Source organism: Nuphar pumila, chromosome 10 (assembly GCF_984573655.1).
Source record: "Nuphar pumila chromosome 10, dmNupPumi1.hap1.1, whole genome shotgun sequence".
Classification (NCBI taxonomy): domain Eukaryota; kingdom Viridiplantae; phylum Streptophyta; class Magnoliopsida; order Nymphaeales; family Nymphaeaceae; genus Nuphar; species Nuphar pumila.
Window position 1 is genome coordinate 3,071,854 of NC_143258.1, and position 17,173 is coordinate 3,089,026.

Genomic DNA, 17,173 nt, shown 5'->3' on the forward strand with positions numbered 1-17,173 from the left:
TAAAAGGCCTTTCCCTTAAAAACCGAACTCCTTTTTTAATTTAGCAAGTGCAGCTTCAATCTCATCAATGTTTTCTGTCACATGGATACTTCATTTTGACTCCCGGGTGAATGTTAGTCATATTGAAAATTTGATAAACATAGTTGTATCCCGGTATCTACAGCTGCATCAATGTGACAGGCTTTCTTCTATGCTGCTTTTGCTTTTCTTCTCCTCTCCTCTCCAACCCAATTTCATTTACACTGTCATAGGTCTGCATGTTGGCATTTTAATCAGTGACATTGAGTTCCTTCTCTAAAAAACTCCACGAGTTCTTCGTCAATGTCCTGTTGACAAGACACCAATAAATACTGTGAAGGTTCTGAGAAAGATCTTGCAGTATGAGACTTGATCTGTGTGGACCAAGAATATTTGTTTTTTTCAAAGTTGTCATCAATCTAAGCAAGTTGGCCTACAACAGCAGCTCATTTATATCAAGAGATCAACAATTTAATAAAAAAGTTGATGATAAAAAATGTTAATACTAATGCCAAATTGTAATCTGTTATCACTATCAACTTGAGTACCATGAAGATGGGAGCCACAGAGCCACTCATATTAGTAATGCAATAGTAAGTACAGGAACTCTGCAAAAAAAAAACATAAGAAAATAAAAGAAAGGAAATGTAGAAAAACTAGAGACTTTAGTTCAATATTGAAGACAAAGATAGCTTGATTTTAGCATGGCTTCCTTCTATATATGTCACCTTGCAGATTCAATCACTAAGAAACTTTGCCATGGATCTGCAGTTGATACAGATCGCAATTATCAGGAACCCAAATGAGGGGATGGTAGCCTGATGGTCTTCGAGTAGCCAGCCAAGAGTGGCTGGGCTTGAGCCCAACTAGGGATGTAAACAGGTCGGATTTGGGTAGGATGTAGGTGTTACCGAGTCTGACTTAATCAGATATAACATAATCAGATCCGGATTTCGATTCAGAGTCTGCAGATCAGCCAAAAAGGAATCCGGACCGATTTGCATAAAATCTGACATTGCATGTATTTGGATTCAGAGTTGGACTCAGATGTAAAACTTGAAACTAAATCTGGATCCATTTATTAATCAGATCCCGTTCTGGCTACCGAATCCGACTAAAAAGATTTGGATTCAGTTGGATATCCGACATGAACCCTAACCATTTGCATCCCAGACCAACTGACCTTGTCCTAGTCCTGGCCTCATAGGTGATCGAATCCAGCATTAGCATGGAAGGTGCAGGTTTATTTGAGGATGGCTTATCCCAGTTGTGGATTACCATATGGCAGAAGGCCCAGTTCTAAGTTAAAAAAAAAGTTAGGAATAGGCTTAGACTTGAGCTCAGAACGAGCTGGGTTAGGTCTGGCTTGTATCTAATCTGACCTCTTCTTGCGCTTGAGACCTATTAGAAATGAGGAAAGCAAAATGGATTAAGAGGGAAGAGTACAACAGTTAAGCATGTTTCTGATCTTCTCTGTCACAAGGATATGGTTGCCACACACAAGTTTGATATGTGACTTGGAATTTTATTTTATTTTGAAAAATAGGACACGATGACACAAATTTTTCTTAATTTTTATTCAATATATACATTTTTTTGACAATTCAATATGTAAAAATACATTTTTATTGAAATATCACTGCAATTGATTAGAAGTTCTGAAAAACTAGTGAAGTAATAACAGTACATGTCAAGTCGTGTCATGGAGCCTCAATGACGTGTCACTGTGACATAGTTGTGGTTATGATTTGAGTCATGACCAGGTTTTAATACCTTACTCAAAGCCAACAAATTCCCCCTCCACCATGCCTACACCTTTTAGAAAGAAAGATGCCCAAGAGATCACAAGGAATAATAGGGATAATGTGCAGCACATGAAGGTACTGCTATACATGAATTATAACTTAAAGGGCTAATTTACGGAAGCTTCCATCGAAGTACGTTGACATGGTTCTAATGGTGCTCTTCCACAAAATCTAGCCAAGTACATTTACTGAATCAAGAGTTTCCAATACAAAAGAGCAGTTGTACAAAACCTTCCAATACAAGAGAGCAGTTGTACAAAACTCTCTCTCTCTCTCTCTCTCTCTCTCTCTCTCTCTCTCTCACACACACACACACACACACACACATGATGTTCAATCCAATCTCAAAAATATGTGAAAGGTAGGAAGCTCTACAAAGCAAAGGATATATGCCAAGAGTGAAAAGCGAAAGAGTATAAAGCACCGATTTCCTCGAAATCCGCTCTTTAATACTTGGCAATTGCATTATCATATTTGGATGGCCCAAAAATATGGGCCCACTAGCTTTCTTGCTATAAATTAAGACATACCCATCACTCTGATATGCACAAATCCAATCTTGGACACCAAAGATGCATTCATCTTCTCCCCTCTTCCTACTCTTCCTCATCTTATGCAACTCACTATGTTCATGTAATCAATCTACATTCTTTGATCAATGAATATGCATTATTTGATCACTATGGTTAACTGTTTTCTGCATTCTCTGCTAATTATAATGCAATGTGTAGCTAAATTGCAAGTTTTATTGCATTTTTACAGATGGGATAGAGCTCATGCTAGTGAATAGATGCAAGGAGAGCATCTGGCCTGGCGTACTGGGAGGTGCTGGACATGACACGCCACAACATGGTGGCTTGCATTTGGGTTTTGGCAAGGAAGTCGTTGTAAACGTGACACAAGGCTGGTCGGGGAGGATATGGGGCCGCCAATTGTGCCGGTTCGACGAACAAGGCCGGGGTGATTGTGAAACAGGGGACTGTTCTGGCCTACTGCATTGCAGGGGAGCCGGAGGTGTGCCGCCGATGACGGTTGTCGAGATGACACTTGGCACGTCCAAGTCACCCTTGCACTTCTATGATGTGAGCTTGGTTGATGGGTTCAATGTGCCAATCTCTATGGTTCCAGTTGGAGGGGGCATTGGGTGTGGAGTGGCTTCATGTGAGTCTGACTTGAATGTGTGCTGCCCATCTAAATTGGAAGTGAGGAAAGGGGGTAGGGTGGTTGGTTGCAAGAGTGCATGCTTGGCCTTAAATACTGCAGAGCATTGTTGCACAGGCAACTATTCTACACCACATACTTGCAAGCCCAGTATCTTCTCCAATGTTTTCAAGGCAGTATGCCCAAGAGCCTACAGTTTTCCATATGATGATTCCACTAGTCTTCACAAGTGCATGGCATCAAGATACATAATCACCTTCTGCCCTCCTAGTCAATATTAGTCCAATGTTCATTAATATAGCACTTGTTTACTGTACTAAGTTATGCCTGGTTTGTATGGAAATGGGGGACTAAGAGCTTTGTTACCTAGTCAAGCCTAGCATTTGTATGCAACAATAAGTTTTGCTCTCTCTCTCTCTCTCTCTCTCTCTCTCTCTCTCTCTCTCTCTCTCTCAGTTTTGCTACCAAGTTAAGCCTAGCATTTGTAAGCAACAATAAGTTTTGCTCTCTCTCTCTAAGTTTTGCTACCTAGTTAAGCCTAGCATTTGTATGCAACAATAAGTTTTGCTCTCTCTCTCTCTGGCAGATCCGGTCATATTGAGTCCCCACCATAGTGATGGTTTTTATCGGCAATTTCTCATTTTTCAAAAACTTGTAAAAATTTGAAAAAATTTCATGAATCTCGCATTTTTTGGCAAAATCTCAGAAATAAAAAAAATAATTAAAATATATATACAATATTTTTTATAAGAAAATATTAATAAAATTTATTTAAAAATAAAAAATACACAAGTTTTTCACGATAAATAGCCGTTTAAAACGTAAATATCGTGTTTAAATCACGGTATTTATGTTTTTTCATAAATCTCGTGATATTTTGAAAATCTCGTGAGAAATTGCCGTTTTAAACTTTCAGGCAATTTCTCGCGATATTATCACGAGATTTTCATAAATCTCGTGATATTTGTCACTATGGTCCCCACAACACCTTACTTGAAAGAAGATGTGTGTGGTGAGGCTTGAATACAACCTACTGGTGATCGGCTATGTTTAGGGGTGAAATGGGTCGGGTATACCTGACTGACCCAATTAGACGCGACCTGACCCATTTTAAAAAGACCCATGGATTAGGGCCAGGTCTAAAATCTAGGCTCGTGGAGAAAACGGGTTGGGTCTTGAGTATAATGAATGTAGACTTGAACCCATTTAGATCTCTTACCAGTTTTTCAAACCTGGCCCAAATGGTTAATTTCACACAATGTAAAACTGAACCGACCGGAACCCTATATATATATATATATATATATATATATATATATATATATATATATATATATATATATATATATATATATATATATAAACCCATTTCATACCCGAAACGGACCCAAATCTAAATCCATTATATACCCAAACACGCTTCCTACTTTAACCGACCCGAGTCCGAACCCGAACCCAATGACACCCGACCACATTTAGAATAGGTTCAAACCATTTTGTTCAGCATCGGTTTTCTATTTTCATTAGGTTTCCCTTTGATGATAATTTCTTTACCTACCAAAAAATCCAAGAAGCTAAGAAATGGATTAACCTAATTCTCATGGTGTTTTCTTAGGGGAAAAAAATTCTGCTGGTGTATGACTATGTTACAAAGATACATGGACACGAGGACGTATGCTGCAGGTTCTACTTGTAAGTTCGATTTTTTTGAAAAGTAGGAAACAAGAAAATGTGATTCTTTAATTTTTTAATGAATAAAAAATTAATTTTAATACTAAAATTATATTTCTATTAAAATAATATTAAAAGATATATCATAATATTAAAATATTACTCATTCACGTCCTAGTGTTTGAGCATGTTTGCTCGTGTAACCAGGGACACACCACCAAAATGGCCTGTCTCTGTGACATAGGTGTGTGAAGAGGGTTGCTATAGAACCTACAACTAGGGCTGGTAAACAAACCAAGCCGCTTGTGGTTCGGCTCGTCCCAAGCCTCATTTGTGCTCGGTTCATTTAGCTAATGAGTCGAACACAAGCTGGCTCAGCATACCTTATCAAAACAAGTACTGCATGTTCATCTCAGCTTGACTCGTTTAGGCTCGCCATTTACGAGCTCTTCGGCTCGTATAATGCTCGCAAACTCGTTTCAGCTCAATTGCTTGTTTAGGTTCGTATGCTCGCATTAAAAAACATTTTGATCCTGACTTATTGAAAAATTATTTTAAAAAATCTATAATCACTAAAAAAATAAAAAAATTTATTTTAGAGCAAAATAATATTTTAAAAACTCTTCACTCACTGAAAAATATTTTTAAAAATTCATTTTGCGTAAAGAAATATCTTAAAAAATCCTGACTCATTGAAAAAATATTTTTAAAAATCCAAACTCACTGAAAATATTCTTAAATTCATTCAGTGAGTTTGGCTACCAAATTCCCTCCCATCTCCTGATTTCAGCTACATCCAGACCAGGATGTCGTTAGAAACTCCATCGTCGTCTCCCCTCTCCACTTCCTTCCCTAACACTTCTTTCAAAAAAAAAAAACTTTTCCTATGCCCAGTTCTTATTTCATTACAGCATGCAAGGAAAAGAAGCCTCAACATAGAGAGGTCATCTCTTGGTTGTGTGATATATAATAGGGCTTTCATTTTTGTTTATGATTCTTTTTTCTTCTTTTTATTTGGGTCTTCTGATGCTTGTAAATGTCTCTTGCTGCTTTGGAACTATTCAACTCCCTAAACCCTAAACCTTAAAACCCTAAACCCTAAACCCTTAAACTCTAAACTCTAAATCCTAAACCCTAAACTTTGTCTCACAACAGTCTAGGAGTCAAGTGAACTAGGCTAAAAATTTCACTAGACATTAATTTGTAAGATGAAAGGAAGGCTTTTAGGCTACTAAACTTATAATGCTTGAGAGGAAGGAACTTTAGCAGTTGCATTGTGGTGCTTGCATTTTTACCAATTTTAGTGTAATTTTAACAACTGGGTTGTCATTACCTTTTGTTTTGCATTGTTGATCCAACATTTCTTTTGTAATGAAATTGCAATGAATTTTTTCATTTGAAGTATTGGTTGAAGTACTTGTTGATTGTTGGTGCCCTGGATATTGTGGAAATGATACGTAAAGACTAGTTAGATAGGGAAAATATTATTTTTTACTAACAATGATGTAGATGAAACTCAATTTTGGCACAAATCCTTGTTTTGGTTAATAATAGAAATATGTCAAATGTGGCCAATTCACTATTTAAATATGTCAAACTATTCTAGTTGGATTCATGGTCAGAGTCTGTTTAAGATCTAAAAATCTGAAACTGAATGATTCAATTCGTTAAGCTGATCTGAACTTAGGCCTGGCCCAACCTGAACAGTAAATCAGGTTATTCTAAAATCTTATTGGCTTATTTTTTCATTGAAGTATGGTCTGACTTTGTCTGAGTGTGTCTTTGTTATCTATAATTATTTTGAGTGTATCTTCGTTTGGTATTATTTGGTCTTTGGTTGGGAATGGGTAATGAACATTCCTTGCCTAGCAGGAAGAAATCATTACGGTAATGATTATCATGGTGAAGACAGATTATATAATATCTTTGCTATCTATCATTATTTTCAGTGTATCTTAGTTTGGTATTATTTGGTCTTGTTCCATATGAAGTCATTGTTCAAGGCGTAATCCCTGGTCTTACTGAACAAAGTAATGTACATCTCCATGGAATTATGGATATGAAGGTGTCAATGTTGTGGATGAGCCTACAGTTGATCATGCAACAGAAGTCTAAGGCCAAAAGATCTCTAGTATGGGAAGATTTCGAGTTATTTCCATCTAAAAAGAAAGCAGAGACTGTAAGCATTGTGCAAGAGAATTCAAGCACAAAAAAGGAGTGCCCACTACTCAATTGAGGTGGCATTCTCTGCGTTGTACGAGGCGTGTTGGTGTTCAAAACAAGCAAGCAACATTGATGTGTACTCCAAATGATGGTGCACATCCAAATAATCTTTCAATGCGCAAGTATGATAAGAGATATATTAAAAAAATAATTGCCAAAATATTATTGTTCATAAGTATCTATTTAGTATAGTTAACATCAATGGTTCAATCATCTTTATGTTGCTATAAATCTCAAGTTTGAAAAGATGTCAAATAGCATTGTAAAGAATGATTGCTTTAGGTTGTTTACTAAAGAGAAAAAAAGATTGAAGTATTTAGGGGTACTTAGAGAATATCACTTACTTTTGACTAATGGACATCAAATTAAATTTTAAAATATTTGTGTGTGAAGTCAGAAGTGTGGGAATGGATTAAGGAACACTACAAGAAAAATGTTAATTAGCTCCGAAAATTTGCGACGGATTTTTTCCGTCACTAATTAGCGACGGATTAGCTAGAAAAAACTTTCTTCACGAATTCGTCGCTAAGTAGTGACGGATTAGCGATGAAAGTTTTCTCTAGCTAATCTGTCGCTAATTAGTGATGAATTAACGACAATAATTTTTTCGTCACTAATTCTCAATACAAGAAAAACATTTCAGCGAGGGATTTAGCTAGAGAATTTTTTCATCGCTAATTAGCGACGGATTAGCGACGGAAAATTTACCTCGCTAAATCCCTCGCTAATTTTTGATTTAAACCGAGCGTGAAATTTTCCCTCTCTCCCCGTTCGAAATTTAAATCGATCGCGCTCGATTTAAACCGACTTTTTCGGACGACGGCGACGTCGGAGAGCGCGTTGGAGAACATGTACATGAGAGTGGAGGACGGCGACGCCGGAGGACGGTCGACGATCACTGGAGGACGTCGGCGCCGGTTCACGGAAGACGACGACGCCGGAGAGCACCGGTTCATGGAGGACGACGACGCCAGAGGACGGTCGGCGATCGCTGGAGGACGTCGGCACCGGTTCACGGAGGACGACGATGCCAGTTCATGGAGGACGACGACGCTGGTTCACGAAGGATGACGGCGACGCCAATTCACGGAAGATGACGGTGCCGGTTCATGGAGGACAGTGACGCTGGAGAGCACCGGTTCATGGAGGACGGTTCACGGAGGACGGCGACTCCGGTTCACAAAGGATGACGACGCCGGTTCACGGAGGACGGTGATGCCGGAGAGCACCGGTTCACGGAGGACGATACAAGTTCAGCGACGAGGCAGAGCGATCGTTCTGTGCAATGCCTGCCGGGTGCGGTATAAGTCCGGCTTATTGCTGCCTGAATACCGCCCGACAGGGATCAATTTTTTTTTATTTTTTTTTAAAATTTAGTGACATATTAGAGATGGATAATGTCTGTCGTAAATTAGCGACGAAATTAATGACAGATAAGTTTTTCCGCTAATTAGCGAGCAAAAATTCATGATGGCCTCTATCCATCGCTAAACAGTTTAGCGATGGATATAGGCCGTCGCTAATCCACGATTTTCTTGTAGTGGAAAAGCAACTCTTAAACCCATAGGCGACCAAAGTTAGAAAGAGAATTTTTGAAGGCGAGGAGTCGGACTTCAAGGTTTATAATTAGGGTCTTCTCATGTTTTGTTATAGAGTATGCATTCCTAAGGATGATTAGCTCAGGAATCAGTTATTTGATGAGGCACATCACTTAAAATATATCATTGACCTTGACGGTACCAAAATGTATCAAGATTTAAAGGATATATTTTTTTAGAGTGGAATGAAGAGAGACATTGTTAAGTTTATAAGCAAGTGTATGTTATACCAAAAAGTGAAGATAGAGCACCGACCCAGAGGACTACTACAACCACTTCTTATACTTGAGTAAAAATGAACGGATGTTACTATAGACTTTGTCTTAGGCTTTCAAAGAACAGAAATGAAATGAAATCAGTATGAAAATTTATAAATAGACTAACTAAGTCAGCTCACTTCTTACCTTGTAAGACGACTCACACTTGTGACCAGTTAGCCAAACTCTTTATTAGAGATCTAGTCAATCTTCATGGAGTACTCGATTTGACTGCTTCAGATAGAAGTTTACGTCATGCCTAACTTGGAAGATGTTACAAATGGGATTTTCTTGGTATTTATTCGCACTTACCACCCTCTTTATTGTTTAAAAAAGAAGCACGATTCTCTGTGGAAAGGAAAAGACTGGTCACCACCTCACCTTTTGAGTTGTATTTGATTTTGGTCAGCTTAATTATGTTTGGAGATGTTATTTGAGAGGAAATTGATGGAAACAATTTAAGAGACTTTTTAGGAGGTGGTATTTGACAGGAATCAACGGATATAATTTGGAAGGAATTCAGTAAGAAATTGATATGGAAGGGTATTGGGGGGAATTCTCTTGTTTGGCAATAACTAGCAGGAGGCTGTCACAAGGACACACTGGTGACACGAGTGAACATGCTCGGACAACATGGACATATGGACAATATTTTAATATTATTTTATTTTTTACATTTAAAAGCTTCATTTCAATAAAATGCACTTTTAACATTAAAATGTCAAAAAAAAAAATAGTTTTATTGTTTACAAAATTAAAAAGTTTTGTGCCCACATGTCATATTTTCCAAAAAAATTGGAACTTGCAAGTTGAACCCGCATCATGCATCCTTGTGTCCACGTGTCTTTGTGACATAGGCTCGAGATTTCTAAAATGAATCGTATTCCTTTTCAGAGAAGGATTTAACAATTGTTTCTCTATCTGAGGGAATCTAAAACAAGGATTTAACAATTATTCTCTCTCGGTGGAATCTCCAAAGCATACAATTGATGCTTCTTGGTTTACCTTTACATTCTCCTATTTCTGAAATTGACATTTAAATTTATATGAAAATGCCATTTACGTGTTTGAATTTTCTCCCTCTTTTCTGGTAACTGATTTCTGTTCCTGTTGATCAGAAATGAAGAACGCCAGAAGATTGATCTTGCTTGCAGGGACCGAGGCTTTTAAATCAGTGAAGCAATCCCCAACATCCCAACTTGGTCCACAGATGACTAGACCTAAAAGAAGCCCAAATATTGGTTACAAACAATTGGCAATACCAAGTACCAACCTAAAGAACCATGAGTCTGAAGTTGGGCTAAAAATTCTAGACATGGGGTTGGAGCAAGTATCATATCTATGTAGACCCGAATTGAATCCGAGTGAAAGAAATGATGAAAATACTTCAAGATCGTGCAAGCATGACTGTTGAATTGCAAAGCCACTCCATAGTAGGTAGAAAACAGGGTGAGCTTTTATAGTTGATCCCAACTCTCCTACTTATATACCCCCTCAATTCAAATACATTTTTCAGGTAATAGATCATAAGACACCAGAGGATCTGATGCACACACTGATGGTTTCTGTAGCAGAACTTTTCAAGCATTGGAGGAACAATGAAATAGCAATCTACGAATTTGCAGGATACTGACAAGCTCATGCCATGTCTGAGCAGCAGAAACAGGACTTGAGACATATGATGCCCTTGGATACATTTCTCTCCGAGGAAAAAAAATGAACTAGCCAATTGGAGAAACTGAATTAAAAAATGTTGGTTAATCAAATAGAACAATAATTAGCAAGTCCAAACATCTAGATTTCTTAAAGCGGCCAGTGCTTGCACTGCTTCACTCTTAGACTAATGGCATGAACTTTAACACCAAACTATGAAGAAAATCATAAGTAAAGCCACAAAACCACCTGAAACAAAGAACTTGTAAAAGATCTCACAAATCTCTATACGAACTACCAGATTCATTACACATCTGATCTCACTCTGGGCGTGAGTCCACTTTCAAACAGCAGTAGCATTACCACACTTCTGCAGTACCAACTAACAGGTTTACCAATCTAGTAGGCAGGGAGCTGAGAACCGGTATTGCCAGCTTAAAATGCTCAGGTGGTGAATGTTGAAGTTGTGGAGGTAAATGCTAATATTTCTAACATTAATCCTAATAGTTTAATCAACATGACACCTTTATTCAAAACTTCCACCCGTGATAAATCTCACGTGCATGTTCCCAACAACAGAAGTAACCACGTAATCTCAGTGTATCTAATCCATCACTCTAATAGCTGACTAGATAATCACGGAGAGCCACAAGTATTTAGCATGAAGCCATGCACCCAAAACAAGACACACGTAGCACATCTTGAATATTGCAACCTTCTCCATGTAAGATCTGCAGTAATAGAACAACTAAACCACATGGTATCTCTGAGACCAAGAATTTCTTTATTTTACAGAACTTGAAACTTTTTCATTTTCAAAGAACGACAGATACACATCTTGCCTGCATGCACCAATAACCAATAATTTCCTTCTTTTACAGAACTTGCATTTTTTTCATTTTCAAAGAGTGACAGATACACATCTTGCCTGCATGCACCAATAATTTGTCCACAGAAACACTTCTTATGGTCCTTGACGGACAGGGTGAGCAGAAATGATGAAATGATTTTCCAGATAGAGCAATACTTTATGGAATTTTGCATCAACAGAAGGAAGATCATTTTATTCCTGTTGGTAAGAAATAAGATATGAACAGCTAGATATCTTCCACTGTGTTCTGTCACAAAAAAGGTACAGAAGCATTGAGCACGTGGCAACTCCAAATACGATAGAGCAAGAATATCCAGTGAAACAATTATAATTCCAGAAATGAATCATTAAATCAGATATTAGCTGAGAGTCTCCCTAAAATAGACAGAAGATTCAAGGATAGGGATTTTCTTCGCCACTTAATTTGGAGCAAAATGGAGGAAAGTTGAAAATTGAATTCCTAGAATATACAAGGACCACCATGAGCATTTTTCTCCTTGGGTGGTGACTAGCATTTAGATAGCTTTACAATGAGAGCCATATAACACATACTCTTATAACAAGGAACCGCACCTGCACCCGCACCCGCACCCATGACCGTGCGACACTTAGACACGGCTTCCTTTGTGTCAGTGAAGTCAACCACACCGATGTCCATTTCTGTCCAAAAGTAGAATCAGTTAACCCTAACCAAGTCCAGTTTTATCTATATTATATATATAAATGCACATACATACACAGTGTTAACTTGAAACTTTTAAAATTTATATATATATACCCTCCCCGCACACCCGCACCTATGTGACATAGAATGAGAATCAGCATGAATCACCAAAACCATAATCAACTTTCATCAAATCTGGTATTATCTATAGAGGCTTATCTGTCCCTTTTGCAACTCACAAGTCTGGAACAGATTCATCTTCTTTCTTTTGTTCACCTGATATCACTGCACTACTGTGGTTGCAAATTAAATAATATATCAGAAGCATGATCTTAAAATAAAACGGTCCATGCTCCATGCAAATAAAGTATCTTATGCAATGCCTATAGATTTTGAAATGTGGAAATATTTAACAGTTCTGACTTCCACATGGAACCGGTTACCTCACAACAAAAAAATCGCGAATGATGAGTAAACAGATGAGAACAAAAAAGAACACTGTCCATGGCTTGTCAAATTCAGGATCTGGTGGTGCGCACAAGTTCTGACAGTTACAGATAGTGCAGTCACGGATCCTTGCCTAGAGCATGAGTTAATTCGGGAATTCAATTATCCACAGGGATTAACATACTCTCAACTTGTTCTTGAAATGAGCAATTCGCTGCTCCAGCCAATCTCAATTTAGTTAAGTGACTCAGCACTCATAACTTCTGCAACATCTTCACTCGTATCCCCAATGAAATAGGGTGCAGAAATTAACCGATGCCATGCATCTATTATATTAAGGATTCTTTTGTGTTGAGGAGGAAACTAAGGTTTCTTTTATCACATCCTATTCAAGTACACTTCTGTTTTGGGGATTACTACAATACTGACTTCTTTGCCAGGCTCCAACCAATTGATCTGAACAAACACATTCTGTTGTCTTTATTTATGGATTCCAGAGTATCCAGTTGCATGATTGTGATGTTTATTAACAATAAGTTCAAATCGCTCCTATCTTTTAGGTACCCACACAGGATCCAGTTCAATCACTTCTTTGTATTGGCTTTATTTTATCTCTTTCCCGCCACTCATACACACAAACATGTGCAAACCTCCATAAATCACTTTTCCCCACTCTCCAACTGGCGCACAAATATTGTTGTTCATCATATCTTTGTCTTGAGCAACTCTTGGCCATCTATACTAAGATATTTTGAGTTGAGGTGTGATATGAGCAGCCAGACATACTTTTGACCTCATTAACAAATCTGTTCAACATTTATTATTGTGAAAATTTCCAGGCCCAATTTTACGAGAGGATACTTTTGTTTTCTTCACAGTGGTGCTACAAGAATTGATTGGTAGACTAATAGAGATTCATGATGGGTCCATTCTGTTAGTGCAGCTAAACAAACATCAATGGTCCTTAATTTGCTGCTTCATATGCAAACGCCCAAGTAACTCATTATCCGATGCAACTGTGTTAGAAATGTAACCACATTGAGTGCAAGACTGCCACAACTGTGTTAGAAATGTAATCGCATTGAATGCAAGACTGCCACTTGGGCCTACTTGTAACAGTAAGGCCTCTTTTGTTTCATGCAACTTACATGGGAAAGTGTTGAGCTGACAACCCTGATGTAATCCTTTCCCACCATGAATGAAACAAACATCAAATCATCATGGTGAAAAAGTGTCATGTTGGCACAAGTGGGCCTAAGTTTTTTCCACCACCTGTCACTTTTTATGTGCAAATCCATTCATACCTCCCCCCTTATGAACTGGCAGGATTTTTTTAAAATCTGTGCCCATACCCATGTAAAGCATTTTCTTTACATGGGAATGGAACAAACGAGGCCTAAATGCATAATGATCCATCTCAGCAATAACAAGAGGACTTATCCATGCAAATGTGTTTATTATAACCATCACAAAAGATAAAGAATGAGAAGTGCGAGGGAATGAAGTAGTCATTCTTATGACATACCACTTCATAAGTAGGAATCTTCCAAAAAGGAGAAGTTTACCAAGCCAGCATTGACCACAAGTATATCTCCAGAAAGGACCCAGGTTTCTGCCAATTTTTACAATATAAAAAGCCATTGCTGCCTCAACAGACAAATTAAAGGTGTTACTTGAGCACCAGAACGTGACAGGGTCCTGCACCATACACACACATACAAAACTATTTTGAATAAAGCAGATGATTCTACGGCAACATTAGATGAGAAGCATGGACATAAATCCTTAAAAATAGTCAGCATCCAAGAATTCCTGAAAATCTTTTTCCTTTCAAGGAGATAAACAATGAAGTAACAATAAACCATGATAGACAAGCATTCACTTGGGATGTGTAGGGCATTTGAGATGAATATTTTTCCCATGCAAAACCTAAGCATTACAAAGAATCAATATTAATGTTAAAAAATTACTCTTTAACTTACATCTTATCAATGAAAGTCGCACCAAGAATCTTAGGAAGAATTGCAACAAGAATTGGATATGTAGTAAGAAAAAAAAGCTAAATATTCTCTTCATTTATTGTTAGGAGTAACATGAGGATATGGCATAACTGACTCGAACTTGCTAAACGGTCAATCTCTATGCTGCTCCACAGATGACATTCTCTGTGGAACAAAGTTGCCGCCATTCGCAGTATAGGGATGCGTCTCAAACCCATTATACACATCAGGAGAGACGATAGGCATTGCCAGAGGGCCATGTCCATGTGCTACCCCAACGACAGGCATCGGGACGAAAGGTGTGACATAAGGCATCGGTATAGGCAAATGCCCAGACGACTCTTCGCGGTGACCAGCCATCACAGATGAGCCGGCAATACCGTTTGGCACAGAGGCAGAAGAGAAGAGCTGATCTGAAGAGGACGGCCCTTCGTTGGACAAGCCCTGCATTCTCTTGAGATACAACCGGTACTTCTGAAGATGGCTAGCTACGTTCTCTCTTGTGAGCCCTTCCACATTCATCAATTGCATAATTGTCTTCGGCACGGCATTCTTGATACCCAAATGACCGACGACATCGACAAATCGCTTGTGCAGCTGCGGAGTCCACACCAACCGTGGCCTCTTCAGCGCCCGTGCCGACTGATCGTCATTCCAATTCTCAGGCCTCAAGCCGGATTCTGCTTCTTCCGCATCCCAATCCGAAAACCTCCGCCCTTTCCTGCCTGCCTTATCCTCTCTGGAAGAACAGTGGTCACCGCCATTCCCACCATCCTCCCCTTCAAGAACAAAAGAACCATCACGCATCGAGGACGACGGAAGTGTTTTCCAATTGTGTTCAAGCGCTCCTATCCCAGTCTGTCGCCGAAGCTTCGCCATCGTACTCTGCGAAGCGCTGTTCACATCGACCATGCTCCAGCAAGGCTCCGGCGTGATGCTAAACGCCGAAGCAAGCAACGGCGGGATCAACGGCTGCGAAAGAGGCGTCAAATCCTCCACGCTTGGCAACCCCTCCTCCCACTCCGCCGCCCTCTCCTCCGACTCGTCAAAATCCATATCGTCGCTTCCCCCCATTCTGCCCACCACCAACGGCCAAATTCTATCCAATACCAACCAAAATTCAGGAACTAAGACTCTCCTCTTCTCATATAAAACCTACCAACATGATGGAAACATCCCAGTTTCACCTAATCTGATCAATTACGCAACTCCTTTCCTGTCTTGCTCAAAACCCATCTACCAAATTCGTAGAACGAACAGAATTCTCTCTTCCTCGAATCAAATCATAAGAATACAAAAAACCATGATCAAGAAAACAACAGAAAACCATGAATAGAGAAACTCCTATACATACCTCAGATTCGCCACAGAAGTTAGATTAAAAAGAAAAATAAAGATGGTTTCCTTCCAATTCTTGAACAGAGAAAACCGTATGATCGTTACCCAATTTTCATTTGATAATCATAGGAAAATCAGGCTAAGAGTTTAGAAACAAGAGAAGGGAGAGGACTGATACTTTGGTGGGGTGCGGGAAATATCTCAAAGGGTGGATTCTAGATTGTGTTTGGCTCCCGACGGCAAAGTGCCCACTTCGCCACGCACCCTGATCCAAGTGTCTGCGTGGGGCCTTGCCCGAAAATATCTGATTTGCTTTTTATTTTTTTATTTTTATTTTTTTTCAATTCAACCCGTAGTTTGATGAAGAGTTTCACATGGGACCACCCTGTGAAAACTAATAAGAAAAAAAAGGCCTTTTGCCCAAATTGCAGCAGTGCAGTGGTTTAGAAAGTTTGTACTTTAATTTGCAGATCTCGTATCTGATTCGCTTGTTCATTTTTTAATTATTTACTTTTTTATTCAGTTCAACCCCTTGTTTGATGGAGAATTTCATATTGGACCACCCTGTAAAAACTAATAAGGAAAAATAATTTAAATAATGCCACCTAGTTTAACAAATTTGTAAAACGATGCCCCTCATTTAGATAATTACATTTAACCGACAATTTTATTTGAATGCAATTCAAATACATAAAACACACACATATATAGTAAACCGTGTGCTAAATAGGTTTACCAGGCTTTTTTATTTTATTTTTAAATTATGACCATACAGTTGTGATCTAGTACTTGATTTTATAAGGATCAACTCTTGAAGCGTTTGATTTCAACACATAAGTGGGTTTTTATAAAGTTCAAAGTCCAAAATCTTTATAAATTTTCGAGGCTCCAATCATCATTTTTTCATAAAAAACACATGATCCAGGTGTGGATTCTTAGTAAGTAAATCAACCATGCCCAACATATTTATGGGGCCGAAACTGCATAAAAAGCACCAAAAAAATCACGAACCCATTTACCATTTAGCATGTGGTTTAACACCAGATGGGTTTAGCACAAACCCATTTTCCTATATATATACATACATACATAATCATGCAAGTTGTACCAGGTTGTCTGGTAGGAGCAGCAAGTGCAAGTCACCTTGTGTTGGGATAACTGGTAGGGGTCTGCCTTTCAAAAAAACATGATAATGAAAGTTGTTTTGGCTTAATCTGATGTCACAGATATGTTCGGCATGGTTGATTTAGCAAGAACCAATTTTTTTTATAATAAGGAACCCTCGCCCAAGCGAGAAAACCCCGGGTGGAGCCCCATGATCATCCTGCCTTACTTGGCCCACCTCTGAAATAGACTATTAAATCATGTTTTTTACATGAAAAACACATTTTTTCAACTTGAAAAAATTTGCTGCATTTACAGTCATTGATGTTTCAATCATCAAAACTGCTCCGATAAGAAACAATC

At 38.5% G+C, this 17,173-nt stretch overlaps 1 protein-coding gene and 1 pseudogene across 2 annotated transcripts; one reads left to right on the forward strand and one right to left on the reverse strand.

Annotated features, from left to right (window-relative positions):
- The first annotated feature begins 777 nt into the window (after positions 1–777).
- LOC149823266 (thaumatin-like protein pseudogene) lies at positions 778–3,392 on the forward strand (annotated as a pseudogene). Its single transcript, XR_016435037.1, has 3 exons — positions 778–831; positions 1,782–1,898; positions 2,555–3,392. The product of XR_016435037.1 is annotated as a thaumatin-like protein pseudogene (transcript).
- Positions 3,393–14,418: 11,026 nt separating this feature from the next.
- Positions 14,419–15,853, reverse strand: LOC149823267 (transcription factor PCL1-like). Its single transcript, XM_090020004.1, has one exon. The coding sequence runs from the start codon at positions 15,440–15,442 to the stop codon at positions 14,501–14,503; it is 942 nt and encodes a 313-aa protein (XP_089876130.1). The 5' UTR covers positions 15,443–15,853; the 3' UTR covers positions 14,419–14,500.
- Between the last annotated feature and the right edge of the window lie 1,320 nt (positions 15,854–17,173).